The following is a 17,284-nucleotide window of genomic DNA, read 5'->3' as shown; positions in this document are numbered from 1 at the left end:
GTCCCCGCCAAAACATCAAGTGAGGTTGCAGTTACCTAAAGACTTGAGTGGGGGCTGGAGGATGGACTTAACGACCTCGCTCAATCAAGTCTGGCTGCCTGCTACTTGCTGTAGGAGGTCTACATTCCTTGACAGGTGGACCTCTTGGTAGGGCTGCTTGAGTGTCTTCAGAGCATGGCAGCTGGCTTCTTCCAGAGCAAGTGACCAAGGCAGAAGCTACAAAGTATTTTATGACCTAATCTTAGAAGGCATATTCTAGTCATTTCTGCAGTTATCTTCTTGGTTATACCAGGCCTGAGACTGGTACTCACTCACAAGATAGTGCAAGTCTATGACTCCGAGTGTGAATCGCTCCTTAAATTTTATACCCCGACTGTCTTAGCTACTAGATATCTGGTTGTTGGCTTGTTATCCTTATGCTTTTTCCCCATCCTATAGGCAAGAGCCTGGGCTGAGCATGATGGGAGGAAGAGTGAAGGAAGATTGGAACTGGGGTGCTTATGCAAGGTATTCTGTTTTCCTCCAGTGAAAATAAACAACTGGATTTCAGTACAAAGACTAATTGTATTTTCCCATTATATGGAACTCTCATTGAAACTTTCACATTTTCATCATATAATTTTCCTGGGAAATGCAATACACCCCAGGTACTTAGTTGCTCAGTCATGTCTGACTCTTTGTGATCCCATGTGACCTGCCAGGCTCCTCTGTGTATTATCTGGATTTTCCAGGCAAGAATACTGGAGTAGGTTACCATTCTCTTCTCCAGGGTACTTCCTGACCCAAGGACTGAACCCATGTCTCCTGTGTCTCCTGCATTGGCAGGTGGATTCTTTATCTCTGAGTCACCTGGGAAGCCCTCCCTCAGAGATGAACATAATTTTGGCTAATAGTTTAGAATGTTGGCAGATGCCCCAAAGAGCAGATCTGGTATGGACATAAGTTTAAAACCCTTGTCATCACCTCAGGGAATTAAAAGTGAAAAATAAAACACTGCAAGCATTTTTTTTCTTTTTCTTTTTTTTTAATGCAGCAGCCTAATTTACACTTCTTACATAGGCAAGAAAATCTTTGTAGACTGCACTGGGGGAACGCTTCACATCGCCTCTCAGTCTTGTTTAAATTTCTGGCATATGCAGATGAAAGAGGGTGAGCTTTTGGGAAAACAGGTCATACACTTCTGATATCCATTTCAGCTGCAGAAGAGGCTTGGCTAGAGGGCGATTATATTAATAAAGCACAACATCTACTTTTTCGACAAGATTCTAGCAGAATTTTGTTGTGTGTCAAAGCCTCAGAGGACTAGAGTGTCTCCAGCTCATGACAAGGCAGATCACTTCCAATGGACTCCTGAATGCAGGTGTACTTGATGGGAGGTGGAGGTGGCTTGAAAGGCGGAGGTCTTTGCATGCTAAGAACAAAACATTGCTCATTCAAGGCTAAGAAGGTCAGGGGTGATGTATGTATGCATAATATATTTTTAGAAGGGAAAAGAGAAAGTGAAAGAGGCATGCTTCCCTGGCTCTCTGTTTTTTTTCCCCTGGCATAACCTGCTTGCTAGTCCTGTTAGTATCATTAATTAATATTTTTGTGATATTTTATAATTTTAAACCATTTTTATCATAGAGTTATATAATTTGCATTTAGGAATTGAATATTATTGCCACCATTCCACAGATAAAACTAAGGCTCAGAGGTTTTAAGCAACTTGCTTAAGAGAAGCAGACCAGCAAGTCAAGCCTTTTAAACAGAGCTTACACTCTCCATGGCAACTGCCTCCTAATAGAGGAAGTGTTTCTCTTATGTGGGTTAAAGCATTCCTCCAGAGAAAAAATTTTCAGATTCTGGGACCAAAGATGGCAGTTTTTCTGAGTCCCTTTGCTAACCTTACCCTCAGCCCTCACCACACACTCATTGTGTGTGAACCAGGGGGAAGGTTGGGGGTGGGAAGGGAACTTGCCTGAGTCCCTGAGTTGATGGATGGCACCCGCATCCTTTCTGTTTGTATCAGTGAACACTCTTAGAGTCATCTCTGTATAAAGAAAGTACTGGTCTATGTTTGCACAATTCATCTCTTTGTCTGAAGTACATAAGCATAAGGTGGGTGTGGGATTTAGCTGTACAAATGCTCCAGCTCTCTTGCTATCAGGAAATAGAGGCATATTTGTGGGCAGACTCAAAAACCTCTACCCCTTGTCTATCAATCAACAGTACCTTAATTTTTCCTTAGAGGGAGAGAGAAGGAGAGATCCTGAGAAAAACAGAGGGGGGTTGTTTTTCTTCTCTATATAACACAGACATTTGAATATAGAACAACAACAAAAAAATCAATTCAGATTTTCAGATTCCTGTTTTGTCATTTTAATATAAAAATCCCCAACACCTATTACCTGGTTTTCTGGTGCTTTAGTGGTGACAATATATATCAAAAGGTGGATAGCATTCTAAGAAATTTGCAATTCTGTTTTTTTCTGGGGAATTAGGAATTTCTTAAGGTCACATGGTGGCCAAAGTGTAGTACCTGGACAAAAGTCCAGAATTTCTGACTTGTGGTTTGGTGTTTTATTCACCACGAAACATCCCCTGCACGTGGCTATAGAGTCTTCAAGGATACACTAAGCAGAAGGCAGGCCACACAGTCAATATTATCTGAGACAGCAGTAGTAAGATATGTGGAGGGTCAACTTTGTGTATTCTGAAGATCTCCTCTAAGCATGGCCTGAACCAGACAGATCCAAAACAGCCAAGTCAGAAAAGTGAGCCTTAACCTTCCACGCCATTTCAGACTTCTCAGTGGAGGGAGGAGAGTTCTGGAAACCATTTCAATAAGACAAAAAGACTGCTTTCTTTTCCCCATGGGGAGAAAGGATAAGGGCAGTAAAAGCCCATTTTGCTGAAAAGCAGCTGGAAATTTCTTAAAATTACCTTTCTTACTCAATTTCACACTTCAGTATCTAGGCTCACCTGGGCCCAGGCAATTCAGAGATGCATGAAAATGAAAAGAATAATAAAGATTAAAAAGAAAAATCAGTTTCAGTTTTGAGGTGATGTGAGCCTCCATTCTCATTTCATGCCCACTGATGTTCCATCCAGTGAGTGCTCCAGCCTGAACAGGTAGAGGGGCACCAAGTCTGAAGTTGTGCATCTAATTCCAACTGTGTGGTACCGGGGAAGCTGGGCAGCCTCTCTGAGCTTCTCTAAGCCTTATTTCCTCAGTTACATAGGAGAGAAACACTACTATCTAGGAATGATATTTAAAGTGTTGAGTGAATATTTTCTGCTGAAAAAAGTAACTGCTCCTACATGTCTCCATATTGTACTCACATTTCTTTTTGGTACTGACACCATTTTCTCACTCCAAGACCAAACAATACGAAACAGGAGAGGAGCAAAGCTGCCACAATCACCGGCCAGGACATTCCATCTTTGGGCTTACTGATCACAGTACCTGAAAAGGGCATAAAGAGAGATGAACTTTAATGCCAAAGTTTGGCAACTGGGAAGCAGGATGAATTGAATTAGTTTGCTTACCTGCAACATGCATTTCCAAGGGCCATGGGGTGTTCATTGATCACAATCGTGCTCTGGGATCATTTCTATGACTTGTTCTCATATCGTTTTTGCACTTATACAATTGCATTTCTTTTTTTTTTTTTTTTTTTACATGAATGCCTTTCTTGTAAGAATGTTCCAGACCTAATCTTTTCTTTTCTTTCACTTTCTCAAGGCCCTGGACAATTCCTGGCACAGGGTGGCCAATGAAATGTGATTTATAAGAGGAAAGGAGTTTGGGGGAGAGTGGACACCTGTGTGGTATGGCTGAATCCCTTTTCAGTCCACCTGAAACTATCACATTGTTAATTGGCTATACTCTGATATAAAATAAAAAATTTAAAAAAGAATGAACACATAAAACTGCTAATCTGTAAATTTGTTTTCCAAATTCACTCCAGTAAAGTAAGAGTTTTATGTGTGAAATACTGGTCTATCTTTAAATTCTTTTTCTTTAAGGAGTCATTAAAATGCTTTATGAAATATTAGTGTGTTAGGAGGAGGAAGAAAAAGTAAAAGGCATTATAACATTCTAAAGGTCTGAAAGTATGAAGCTGAGAAGGCCAGAGGCAATATAAATACAATATTCTGGACTGTCTTACTTTTTCTGTAACATGAAGGAAAAATTAAGTAAATGAACTCTCTTAGGAAATAAGATTGTCTGGTTCTGCCTGGCAGAAAATAAAAGGGAATGTTTATAATTGTAGAGTTACTTAATTTTTTCCTTTTAAAAAGTGTTTTATGCTCATGTTAAAAATTCAAACAGTACAGAAATATAAACTACAATGAAAAGGAAGTATCCTTACTTCTTCAAATGCCAGCTACCCACACTAGAGGTTATAACTTTTAATAGTCAATTATGTAAACTATTTAATAGTTAATTCCTATCAGAAATTTTTAATGCAAATATAAGCAAATATAGGTACCATGAATATATATCCTTTCATATTACAAATGGGGGCATACTGTACATACTGCTCTGGTCTTGGCTTCTTTCTCTTAAAAAAATCTTGGAATGTTTTTCACAGAAGTGCATAGAAGTTTACCTCATATGATTAAATGACTGGATGGTTCCCCAGTGTGTGGATCTACTGTAGGTTATTTAATTGGCCTTAATGTTGGATGGTTAAATTGCTTCCAGGCTTTTCTTATTTCTAATAACACTACAATGAAATTCCTTATACATTATAGATATAGATATAGATTATAGATAGATCTTTAGCTCTTCAGATTACAGAAATCATTTGGGCAAAAGTGGATTTTTGCTTTATTTTTATTATTAATAAAAGAATATTTTCATTATTTTAAATAGATTATAAACCATGTGTAGACTTTTTAAATTTATTTGATTGCTTCAGATTTATTACACTGCTTTTCATTAAGTGAAGTCTCAAAAAAATAAAACACACACAAGCCAAAAAATCTGGATTTAAAATGTTTGTTACCACATCTTTTTTATATTTTACATAGTTTGGACGGCAGCCATACGATTCTGTCATAACACTGATCACCAGTGCTGAAGATTTTTCCTCTTACAACACATATCCAGGGATTGGAGGTCTTCCTGGTGCTCGTGTTACTTTAGTTTTGTCAGGCAGATGCTGACAGTACTCTGGAAGCTCACACAGTCCTATACTAAGTAACCCTGGGGCTCCCTGATGCACAAGGGCTAGAGTTCACAGTAGTTCAAAGTACTAGAGTATCACGATCACAAAAGAAACAATTACACAGGAAATCAATTTAGGACTACACACAGTTCTGTTTCAGTGAAGTCAAGACTGACTTACTCTACACTGGCAATATGGTGGACTATAACATTTTACCTCCGAAGTTTCTGAGAAATGAAAGAACAACAGGTTTTAGATAGATCTTCTATCAATGCTTACTAATTTTCTCCCAACCAAATATAGAAAATGAGGCCATTGGCTTCAGCAATGTCCTGGTGGAAAAGCAGAGCTCCAATTTGCCCCAATTCCTCAAGTATGTAGTTCTTTTCCTTTTTAAATAATTTTATTTATTTATTTTGGCTGCGCTGGGTCTTGGTTGCTGCACAGGCTTTTTCCTCTAGTTGCAAAGAGCGTGGGCTCCTCCTCGTTGCGGTGTGCAGGCTTCTCATTGTAGTGGCTCCTCTTGCTGCGGAGCACAGACTCTAGGGCTTGCCGGCTGCAGTACTGGCAGCACGTGGGTGATTCCACTATGGGGAATCAGTAGTTGCGACTCCCCAGCTCTAGAGCACAGGCTCAGCTAATTGTGGTTCACAGGCTGTGTTGCTCTGTGGCCTGTGGGATATTGGACTAGTAATGGAGCCTGTGTCTCCTGCATTGGCAGGTGGATTCTTCCACTGAGCCACCAGGGAAGTTGTAGCTAGTTCTTTAGGGCACCAATAGTTAAAGATGTTGGTAGGATGTCAGTTTGCAGCTCTGCTGCCATGCTGTGTGGAGGATGGATGATGCACCAGTGACTGAGGGCTATATGAACTTCAATATGAAATAAATTGAATCCCCAGGTAGAGTTCACCAGTTAAGTGAATATAAAGAGTTGATTATGCCTTGAATTTACAATCAAGATCTGCATTGGGAGGGTTGTAACTTTATTGAAAACCTTGACCTCTTATGATAAAAAACAAGGATTATATTTAGCATTGACAAACTTTTATTAGTTGAATTATAGGAATACTCTTTGTTCCAATCATCAGACTATACTTTCATAAAGCTGAAATATCTCTCAGTACTTTTCACCTGGCTAATTCCTACTCATTCCAGATTTTATTTTAAATGTATCCCCAGAGAATCCTTTCTAGTTCCCCAATTGCAATCAAATCTTTCTGTTAGACTCTGACAACATCTTGCACTATATCATAGGATTTGTCACAAATAAATTTAATTGAATGATTATTTATTTACTATGTATCCTCTATAATAGATTATATTCTTCAGGAAGCCAGTGTTTTCAATACTCAACAGCTGTCACAGTGCCTGACAAATGATAGGCATGCAATAAATATTTGTAGAGCAAATAAAACATAAAATTTTTAAAAATGGTAAATGACTCACCAGTGATGTGATTATTTTTAGTAGATACATTTGCAGGTGTGGGAACTTCTGAAGATGCTATGGTTGTGCTAGTGAAGATGTCACCTAGGGATACAGAGGGAATATCTGAAGTAATCCTAAGGACCATTTCCATCTGGTCAAAAGTTGTAAAATGATGATTGGACTTCACTTGCTATTAGAAAGAGCTCATCTGAATGGCTCAAATGCTCCTAAAATACTAATATTATATGTAAAGTTTATTAAGGACCAATTTATGCAAGGTTAGTATCCTAGGATCTAATAGTTACCAAAGGAGTGAAGCTTCCTATGGATTTAAAGAAAAAAAAAAGAGAAACAATACGGCACATACAGTAAAATAATATCTGCTAAACAATCTCCAGGAGAAAATGATTATGGGAAAAGGTCTGAAGCTGGGGTCATGAAGAGAAGAGGTTTATCTCTAGTGCCCCAGGTTATTAGAGGTCTCCCCATTCTAATGTGTTTGATAAGGTTATTAAAAATTCCTGTGCAACATTTGAGTAGACAAATCCGTGTCGACAAATCATTCCATTTTACAATGGAAAATTAAAGCTTAAAATGCATTTTAATGGATTTATTTGGTCCCAAAATGCATCTTGAAATAAAATAGAGGCAAATCTATGACTTTATCTCGAGGCAAATCTATGACTTTATCTCTGACTAACTTTTCTGAGTGACTGAGAAGAATTTTGCCTTCATTCATTGTCATTTTCATCTTCACTGTCATTTCCATCAAGACGCACTTTTAAATACCTGGGATTGGCTTTGTATCAGTTCTTTTCCAACTCTTCCCAAATAAAGCAGACTAATACCTTCCCTGACCCTCAAGACCCTCCTCTAAGTGCTCACCAGGAAGTGTTGAACCTGCACCCGAGGAGGGCGAACTGTTTGTTTCACTGGGCATCCATGGAGCTGCTAAAGGAAGAAGATATTGGAACATTTATTGTCTCTTCTTGACCTTCAATTGAGTCTAATTATTATGAAAAAGAGATATTAATGAACATTTCAAGTAATATCAGCAAAGTACTCTGCAGCACACCTCAGAATGTCCTAAAATAAAGTGAGAGCTGAAGATGTGTCTAATAAGGAAGGTTTTGTTTTTTGTTTTAAAATTGGAATATAGTTGCTCTACAGTGTTGTATTATTTTCTGCTGTACAACGAAGTGAATCAGCTATATGTATACATATATTTCCTCCCTCTTGGATCTCCCTCCCACTCCATTCCTCATCCCAACTATCTAGGTCACCACAGAGCACCAAGCTGAGATCTCTGCTCTGCATAGCAGGTTCCCACTAGCTATCTGATTTACACATGGCAGTGAACATACGCTAATCTCAATATCCCAGTTCACCCCACCCCCCATCCCCATGTCCACACATCCATTCCCTATGTCTGGTATCTATCCCTGACTTGCAAATAGGTTCATCTGAACCATAGGGAAGTTTTATGATTATAGCCATTTAAAGCAGGAAAAAGAAAGGGAGGGAAAACACTAGGAGCAGTTTCTCCAGCCACAGAAAGTGTGCTATGTCTGTCCCATAGATAAACTAAAAGAATGAGAGAGAAGGAAAGCCTACGTGTGTTATAGCGGCCTCAGTCAAGAGAAGATGCCAACAGGACTTTGAAAACCTTGGTGAAACTTGCAAGAGTGAACAGAGTAATTTGTACTTGTGGGTAAGATGACATATCTATAGTGAATTATGAGACCCCTGGGTTACAGCAGAGAAGGCAATGGCACCCCACTCCGGTAGTCTTGCCTGGAAAATCCCATGGACGGAGGAGCCTGGAAGGCTGCAGTCCATGGGGTCGCTGAGGGTCGGACACGACTGAGCAACTTCACTTTCACTTTTCACTTTCCTGCATTGGAGAAGGAAATGGCAACCCACTCCAGTGTTCTTGCCTGGAGAATCCCAGGGATGGGGAGCCTGGTGGGCTGCCATCTATGGGGTTGCACAGAGTCAGACATGATTGAAGTGACTTAGCAGCAGCAGTGGGTTACAGGCCTTGCTGGCTGCTGGGTGAATCCTTTTGATCCACTCAGAGGCAAACCTTCCCCTTTAAATGGATGGTAGCTATTCCAGAAGCACATATGGCTTCTGAAATAGACCTATCAATTCATTTTGTTTAGTTCTCCATCATTGGTAGAAGAGTTCCACTTCTTGGCAGTCTCTACATGTCTGTATTTGATAACATGCCTATAATGTAATGTAAAGTAAAATAGCTACAGTAGTATATGGTTATAATCGGTAAAAAGATATTATACTCATTTATTTAAAACATTGGCATATGTGATTTTCTCAGTTGAATGCTTTCTTACATATCAAGACCAAAACAAGTAGACAAAGCCAAAACAAAATAAAACAAACATTAAAACCCCCCTTGGCCTGACCCTTTCTTGATTTCTCACTAGTTGCCAATGGCAGTTGCTGGTGCAGACAAAGGCATGTTACCAGGCCTTTCAGTAGAGCTGTAAGTCAGTGCTTTCTGGGGTCTGCTCCCAGGACAGTCTGTCATAGCTACTCCACTTGGGATTTTCCCAAGGTTAGGCTGATTTTGTATATAGCTATTTTGAATTTGTTGAGGTCAGGGAGATGTTCTTATCTTCAATATAGTTCTATGACCCTGTGCATGTGATCTTGATTACTTTTTGTTCTAGACAAAATGCTAAGATCTATAGATGACAACAGACTGGGTACTTTTTAACACTGAGTTTTAATGTTTAAGCTATTAAGCTAGGAGTTTATTGACAATGAGCAAAAATCAACTAAAAAGAAACGGGAACCAAGCCTAGGTTTAGGTAAAATTATGAAGAAGGCAGTTTGTTCTGAATAACCTTAGCATTTTGTTGTTGTTGTTGTTTAATATGGAATCTCCTTTACTTCCTACTTTTAGGGCTTGATGCCTCTATTTCTTCCTTTCTTTAACTTTTTGCTGCATGGTATGTGGGATCTTAGTTCCCTGATAAGGAAATGAACCCACACCCCCGCATTGGAAGTGCAGAGTCTTAACCACTGGACCACCAAGGAAGTCCCAATGCCTCTATTTCTTTTCTTTTCAAAATCTGCTATCAAGAAAGGATATGATAAATTCAATTATGCTAAGATACAAATGGTTTAACAAGTTCTATCACTTTGAGAGAAATGGGTATTTAAAAAAAGATTTTCTATTTTATGTTTATAATCAGTAAGTCAATACAGAACACTTGTAATGATCAGTGACATGTGGACAACAATAGTTTTTTTCATCAAATAGAGTGCCAGTCCTTTCTGTAAAATCAATATTGATTTTCTCCAAACAAAAGAACCAAGCATAATACAATTTCAGGAGATGTTAGTATCATTAGCATGATACATCCAACTTGCAAAAATGGCAATATTTAAAATGATGTAAATTATTTGACCATTTTATAAAACTTCCTTTGGCCTTCTGAAAACTTTGCAAGTATAAAAAGATCTCAAAAAATGTGCAATAAAATTGAACTACAGGATGTTTAAGTGGGAAGGGGCATGGGTAAACCTATGGCTGATTCATGTTGACATTTGGTAGAAACGAATGTAACACTGCAAAGAAATTATCTTTCAATTAAAAATAATAAATTAAAAATTGAGCTATAAAAAATACACTTTGGAAACCTAGGGAGTTATTTTTCTGATTTTGTCTGAGATTTTTCAAAATCTGTTAAAAAAAAGTGGAAACTGTTGAAAGAAGTGAAAAAGAGGAGTTTCCAGTTGATAGATTTAACATGTCTGAAAATATATAAGTAATGTAAAGGAAAAACTTCAGGAACAAGAATATATCATAGTTTAGTCTTTGAGCAAGATGAAGAGATAGCAGATCTTGTATCAGCTGCTTCCACAGGAGAGAGGTCTTCCTGCAGAATGTCTGTTTACAGAATCCTCAGTAAGACAGAGCTGGCCATTTCCAGTGATTTACCTTTCACTAAAGAATACTTTTTCTAAAAGCTCAACTAATGCATCATTTAGATATCCATCTAATCCTAGATATCCATCCAACATCCTAGATATAGGATGTGTTAAACACTGGCTACACTCCATCTGCCGTCCTTAAGGCTCCTCGTGTGTCTCTCAGCAGAGTTAAATTACTGTTGTTTTCTAACTGATTGAAATATTCTGTGTTCTCAAGGTATCATCTCGTTTGTTAAATATATAAGTTAATTCTCCTTTAAGTCCTTTGGGAACATTTTCATCTACATCTAAGAATGAACGCTACTTTGACATTTGGATGATAAACATGAGCCCGATGGATAACGTCCTCTCGTACATCACCATTATCAACCGAAAATACGAACACAGGGATACTGTGTTGTTAGAGTTTCTCAAATAAATTTTTATATCCTTCCTTTAGCATAGCATCAGTTTCTTCCACAGTTCTTTTAAATTTAGCTTTTGATAAAATAAACATTATTTGACAAGGAGACTACGTTACTCAGCATACCATTCTACCATAAAAGGGTACTTCTCTTCTATAGTAAAAACAAGATCAACTTTGATAGTATTGTCTTTTTCCTTGAGTTGCAATAACATTTTTTGACATTCATCTGTAACCAGCTTACAGTTCTCAATAATATTATGACATGTTAGGCATCTTTCCCTTTGCAGGAAGATCTATTTTGTGTCATATTAAAGCCCAAGATTATCTGATTTGGCAGACCCTCTTCTGACAACATCACAGATAATTTCTGTTACTCTTTTGGGGTTCTTGAGGCAACGTGAACTTCTCTAAAATTCTGGCATAATTTTTATATGTACAGACTTTCTACTGGGTAACCAATCTTCCTTAAGACATTCTGACTTCTGCCCTTACTTTTGTCCTTAGAGCAAAGGCATAGGGTGGCAAGTAATAGCCACAGAATCAAGGCTATGACATAGAGACCTCACTGATCTTGGTCTTCTGCCCTATCTTTTTCTTCAAGGTACTGGGTCAGCATCACCCCTTCCATCAGATGCAATGGGCACCAGCTACTTACTGTCCACTCTTGCCATGATCACTTAATCTATAAATGGGACCCTTATGCTCTTCCTGACCACAAAACAAACATGATACTCACAAGCTTTGGAAGTGTGGGGCTTGTGTACTAACAGTGTAGAAATCCATGGAATCCCCATGGTATTTTAACGAAGGAGAGAATTTTAAATCAGAGGAATAAATCTATAATTTGAGGCTGACTTAATGAGGAATTAGGTGACAGAACGGGAGCAGAACAGTGTTTTAGAGAAGAGAAAATGGAAAGAGATGTGACCTGAGGCATGTAAGATTTTTAGAATTTGAGGGTAAGAATGGTGAGTTTATTACTCAAAGAGTCAGCATCCTGACCAACAGGGAACAGAGGGGCTGAAGAGATCCTGGTGCAGCCTGCGATAGGACCCAGCATTGTTGCAGGTCCTGGCATTGCTGGGTCCCTCCCATTGATCCTCAGCTCCTTAGTTCCAGCTTTTATATCACCCTCTGCCTATAAAAAGTAGATGGGTTCTCATGAAATTATTACCAGGAGTCTGAGGAGAAATAGCCAGGACCAGGGGCAGGATAAGCAGTACAATTGTAAGAGTTAAGAAGAGCTATGGCTAATTCATGTTGATGTTTGGCAGAACAAACACAATTCTGTAAAACAATTATATTTCTATTTACAAATAAATTTAAAATAAAAAAGAGTTAAGAAGAGTATGTAAAATTTGAAGAATAAGGGATGCCAGGTTCAAAGAACAGAATGAAGACCTCATGGGAGAGCAATAAGAGGTATCCTGAGGCTTGTGTGTGTGTGTGTGCGCATGCATAAATAAACTTGATGATTTGATAATGGGTAAATTGGAGTGTTTAAGGACCCATGGAGACTCATATCATTTTTCTGCTTGTCTGAGACAGACTGATTTCAGAGTGGCTTCAGGCTCCACTGGGCCAGATTGATGACTGGAAAACCCAGGGGGAAAAAAAAAAGTAATTAAGCTTCAATTTTCTGCTCCATGGCCTGATCACCTGAGTGTCAGGATGAAAATGTGTCCCAGGACATTATTAAGGTCATACACTTTGGGTATTTAGAAGGTCAGTTTTGGTATCCCCATTTCATAGATGGTTACACTAAAATATGCATTCCTCTTCTAGACTACAGGAACTGGGATTAAGATTCTAATATTCTTGATTTCCAGTTTAGACCTCTTCAAGTTAATAAATAACAAAATAACAACAAAAGAATATATTAAAACATGTATGAGATTAGTGTAAATGCAATGTGCTCAGAATCTTCTAGTGACATTTAATATACATGAACTATACAAAGTGTGTGTATAAGCAAATATCTCATAGAATGTGTTCACAAAGAGCAAGGGCCCTAGAAACACTGCTAGTGGGTTTATTTCACTAGAAATCGATCCATTATCATTCTTTTTCTGCCTCTGAGCATTTCATAAATCAATTGAAATAAACATATTGAAAGAAAAAATTCCCATTACCAATGCCTGCCACGAATCTTGCCAAATGCATCATCTAATATTAGATGTCATATTACAGTCCAATCCAACGAGTAAAAACATGTTTCAAAAACAGTTTGGGAGTGAGCAATCAATATTAACTTGTTGGACCCTAATGTGTTTTTGTGAATGATTATAAATAGAGCAACTCACTGCAGGGAATTTTTTCTCTAAGCTTATAGATGAAAAATGGCAACCAGTTAACAAGATCTTCTTGCATAAGTAAGAAGGGAGTTTTCACTGCCAGGAAAAAATTGTTTGCTGGGTTTTAGAGTCCCTTCCTAGATGTCACAGTTTCTAAGGCTATTTTTATGATAAGAATGATAAAGAGAAGTCTGAGGATAAATGAAGTTTTCAAGTGGGGAAGGACAGAAACTGTGAAGGATTACAATAGTTTATTTCATTATGAAATCTATTAAAAAGAATAAAAATATTCCTGTGTAAATTAGGAAGCACTTACAAATAAGACCCTTTCAATTTTCTAGTTTCTAGGGCAAAAAGTACCTTGGGTGGTCTCTGTACTTTATACTGTTGTGATGCACTGGATGAAAAGGATTTTAGTATGGGCACAGATGCTAATGTAACAATTTAAATAAAGCAAGTAAGTGAAAAATTCAAAACCTTCAATTAAGCAGATAATTTCTTCTCACTGTAGTACATACTGGCAATTGTTTTGTTTGGCTTCATAATATTCACTGAGTTGTTATTTCATCCTATTCCACATTCTCTTATTATTGAACATATTTTTCCTTAATAATTCTCCAACTCATACACAGATTTTGGAATTATATAAATAATATTATAAATGTTTACTCCCTCTCCTATCTTTTGTATGTCCATTCAAAAGCAAACATTGTCTGAATATTGTCTACATATTTTAAATTTTCATCAAATATTAAATCTAAGCCATATAGTATTTGGTTATATTAATACTTGTTTTAAACCTAAGTAGTATCACACTAAGTGAAGTAAGCTAGGCAGAGAAAGACAAACATCATATTATATTACTTATATGTGGAATTAAAAGAATGATACCAATGACCTTATTTACAAAACAGAAATAGACTCACAGACATAGAAACTTATGGTTACCAAAGGGGAGGACAGGGGAGGAATAAATTAGGAGTCTGGGATTAAAATACACATTAATATATATAAAATAGATAATCAACAAAGGACCTACTGTATATCAGAGGGAACTATACTCAATATTTTGCAATAACCTATAATGAAAGAGAATGTAAAAAAAGGACATATATTTATGTACATGTATAACTGAATCACTTTGCCGTATACCTGAAGCTAACACAACATTGTGAATCAACTATATTTCAAAACAAACTGAAAAAAAAACTTTTTAAATTAAAAAAATAAATTTTACTTGAATTTATCATTCCATATATTGTCACTTGGCATTTACTTTTTTGATTCAACATAGTGCTATTAGAATTCATTCACGCTGCCATATGTGACTGACATGCACTCTTTTTTCATTGTTCCATAGTATTTTATGATTATATTACAACTTACTTATCTACACTCCTAACTATAGATTATTTACAGTTTTATTTTTTGCTGTTATTATAAGCAGTGATCCCCTCACCAATATTTGTATACAAATCTCCTGGACACATGTAATAATTTATTTTTTGGGGGGGTATTTATATAGGAGTGGGCTTCCCCGGTGGCTCAGACGGTTAAGAATCTGCCTGCAGTGCAGCAGACGCGGGTTCGATCCCTAGGCCAGGAAGAGTCCCTGGAGAAGGGAATGGCTACCCACTCAAGCATTCCTGCCTGGAGGATCCCATGGACACAGGAGCCTGGTGGGCTATGGTACATGGGGCTGAAACATGACTGAGTGACTAATACTTGAAGTAGAAGTGTTGGACTGTCTGGTATAAAACTCTTCAGCTATAAAAAATAATGCCTAAGTAGTGGAAAGAGATGGTAATAATTAATACTCTCACCAGCAACATATAACAAATTGCATTGATCTGCATCCTATACAACTCTCGGCAATTTCAGACTTGTTCATTTTTGCAAATTGGTTATGTCTAAAATAACTTTCTGACTTTAGTCTTCACTGGCATGTCCTGATTGTTAGAGAGGCTTAGAATCTCTCAATGTTTTCTGGCTACTTGGATGTTGCCTTCTGTGATGTGCCTATTTGCTCATTTCCTACTGTTTTTTGTCTTTTAAAAAACTAGTTTGTAGACGTTCTTTATATATTCTTGATTTAAAGTTTTGATCCTTTGTCAACTATATATTCTTGATCCTTTTTCAAACATGTGGCAAATATCTTCTCCCAGATTTTAGCTTGCCTTTTTAAAAACTTTCTTGAAGGACTCGTAATGAAAAGAATTTTCTTAATTTAATTTTTCAGTCATTTTTATGTCTAGTGTCTCTTCTTTCCTCTGCCCTTCCCTACTGCGAAGCTGGGAAGGAATTCACCCTGATTTTATTACATGTTTTAATATTTGGCTTTTTGACGTAAATATTTTAAACTATATGGAGTTTATTTTTGTGTAATGTACATGGTGGGGGTGCATTTTAATGTGTTTTTCTTATTAAAAAAAATCAGCATTCCTGGGTCCACTTGCTGAATGGTGTCTGCACAGTACTCTGGACACCACCTTTGACATATATCACGGTCATGCTGCCTGGTGATCTCTTTGTGTGCTTTTTCTCCTCTCTTCTGTGTGGTCTCTCTCTTCCTTTTCATTCTTGTATTTGGGTACTATGTTCACAGGTGTCTGTTATGTTATCAACATATTTGTTGAGAGATATGTATTACATTCAAATACAGAGGGTCATGCCTAGACTAATGATGAAAGTATCATGAACTGAAGATTATGATTAACCTAAATTTGTGAACCTGAGCTCCATCGAGCTCGAGCTCAGTCACTCAGTTGTGTCCAATGCATTGTGATCCCATGGACTATAGCCTGCCAGGCTCCTCCGTCCATTGAATTTTCCAGGCAAGAAGACTGGACTGGGTTGCCATTTCCTACTCCAGGGGATCTTCGCAACACAGGGGTCAAACTTGTGTCTCTTTCATCTCCTGTATCAGCAGGCAGATTCTTTGCCACTGAGCTGCCTGGGAGGCCTGAAGTCCATAAAAAAGATAAATAAATAATGCTCAAAGAGAAATATTATATAGGTTCCTTTTTCCTCTTTGATTTATTTCCTAAGGACAAGTTCCCATCAGTGAGATGACTGAGTCAGTGGGTATAAAAGATGTTTGGAGGTTTTCAATGTATAATTTAAATGCTTTTTAAAAGGCACACGCACATTTACTCTGTGGCAAAGCGCCCAGGAGTTAAATTCGGAGTCCTAACCTGTGGTACCCAGGGGATTCACTTCTCTTTGCTTCAGCCACATCCTTTGCCACTAAGACCACACTCATCTTTGTCTTGACCACTAACAGGCAGTGTATTTCCTTTTTAGACCCTGTCAATACCTGCTAAGGCAGCATCAACAGACCCCGCTGCTACTTGGTCACATGGCAAGTAACAAACTATTTTTTGTGCTTCACATTGAGCTTCTTTTTTTCCTTTTTCTAGTGATATGCACATTCTAGCGAGTTCTCTTTTCCCCCAGATCTACTCATAGTTTGCTTTTTCATCTCCACTTTATTCAGATGTCACTTTGCTCAGGAAGGCCTTCCAAGACTGCCCTATTTAGAAGGGCACTGCCCCCTCACTCTTGGTTCTCGCTGTCTCCCTTCTCTGCTTCGTTTTCTCCATATCACTTTTCATTATTTGTCTGTCTCTCATGCACCCGATTGTGGAACTTAGACCTGTTTTGCTTACAGGTATCCCCAGCAACCACAACAATGCTTTAAACATGGTCGATGCCTTGTAAATATTTGTTAATGCGATAATAAACAAAGCACACAGTAGTTGTTCAGTATATGTGTTGGATAAATGAGTGAGGCCCGGAGGACTCCAGGGACTCACATTTCACTCACAGTGTTTGGCGTCTTTCCCACTGGAAGTCCAGGAGTAGTTGAAGCCTCGGGTAGGCACATCGGAATTACTGGCTGAAAGACAAAAATTTCAGAATTCTATTTTCTGATCAAGTTGCAATTTAATTTTACTTTGATGTGCTGAATTTTTAGTCTGTATGACTTTGGGGAAATCTGAAATTGAAAATAATGCTTCCTGACACAGAGAATG

The 17,284-nt window shown here is 37.9% G+C and overlaps 1 protein-coding gene and 1 pseudogene across 1 annotated transcript in view; both read right to left on the bottom strand.

Moving 5' to 3' along the window:
* Positions 1–1,302: 1,302 nt before the first annotated feature.
* CD96 (CD96 molecule) overlaps positions 1,303–17,284 on the bottom strand; it is a 98,595-nt gene continuing 82,613 nt past the window's right edge. The window contains exons 10-14 of the mRNA XM_055570266.1: positions 17,077–17,148; positions 7,473–7,538; positions 6,606–6,689; positions 3,325–3,448; positions 1,303–1,411 (exon numbers count right to left, since the gene is read on the bottom strand). Coding sequence (XP_055426241.1) covers positions 1,303–1,411; positions 3,325–3,448; positions 6,606–6,689; positions 7,473–7,538; positions 17,077–17,148 — 455 coding nt within the window. The remainder of the gene's footprint in view (positions 1,412–3,324; positions 3,449–6,605; positions 6,690–7,472; positions 7,539–17,076; positions 17,149–17,284) is intronic.
* On the bottom strand, positions 10,511–11,390 carry LOC129644833 (cytosolic 5'-nucleotidase 3A-like; annotated as a pseudogene).

The sequence above is a fragment of the Bubalus kerabau genome, chromosome 2, assembly GCF_029407905.1.
Source record: "Bubalus kerabau isolate K-KA32 ecotype Philippines breed swamp buffalo chromosome 2, PCC_UOA_SB_1v2, whole genome shotgun sequence".
In the NCBI taxonomy this organism is placed as follows: Eukaryota; Metazoa; Chordata; class Mammalia; order Artiodactyla; family Bovidae; genus Bubalus; species Bubalus kerabau.
Note: the sequence above shows the minus strand (reverse complement) of the source record. Positions and strands in the feature narration are given on the sequence as shown.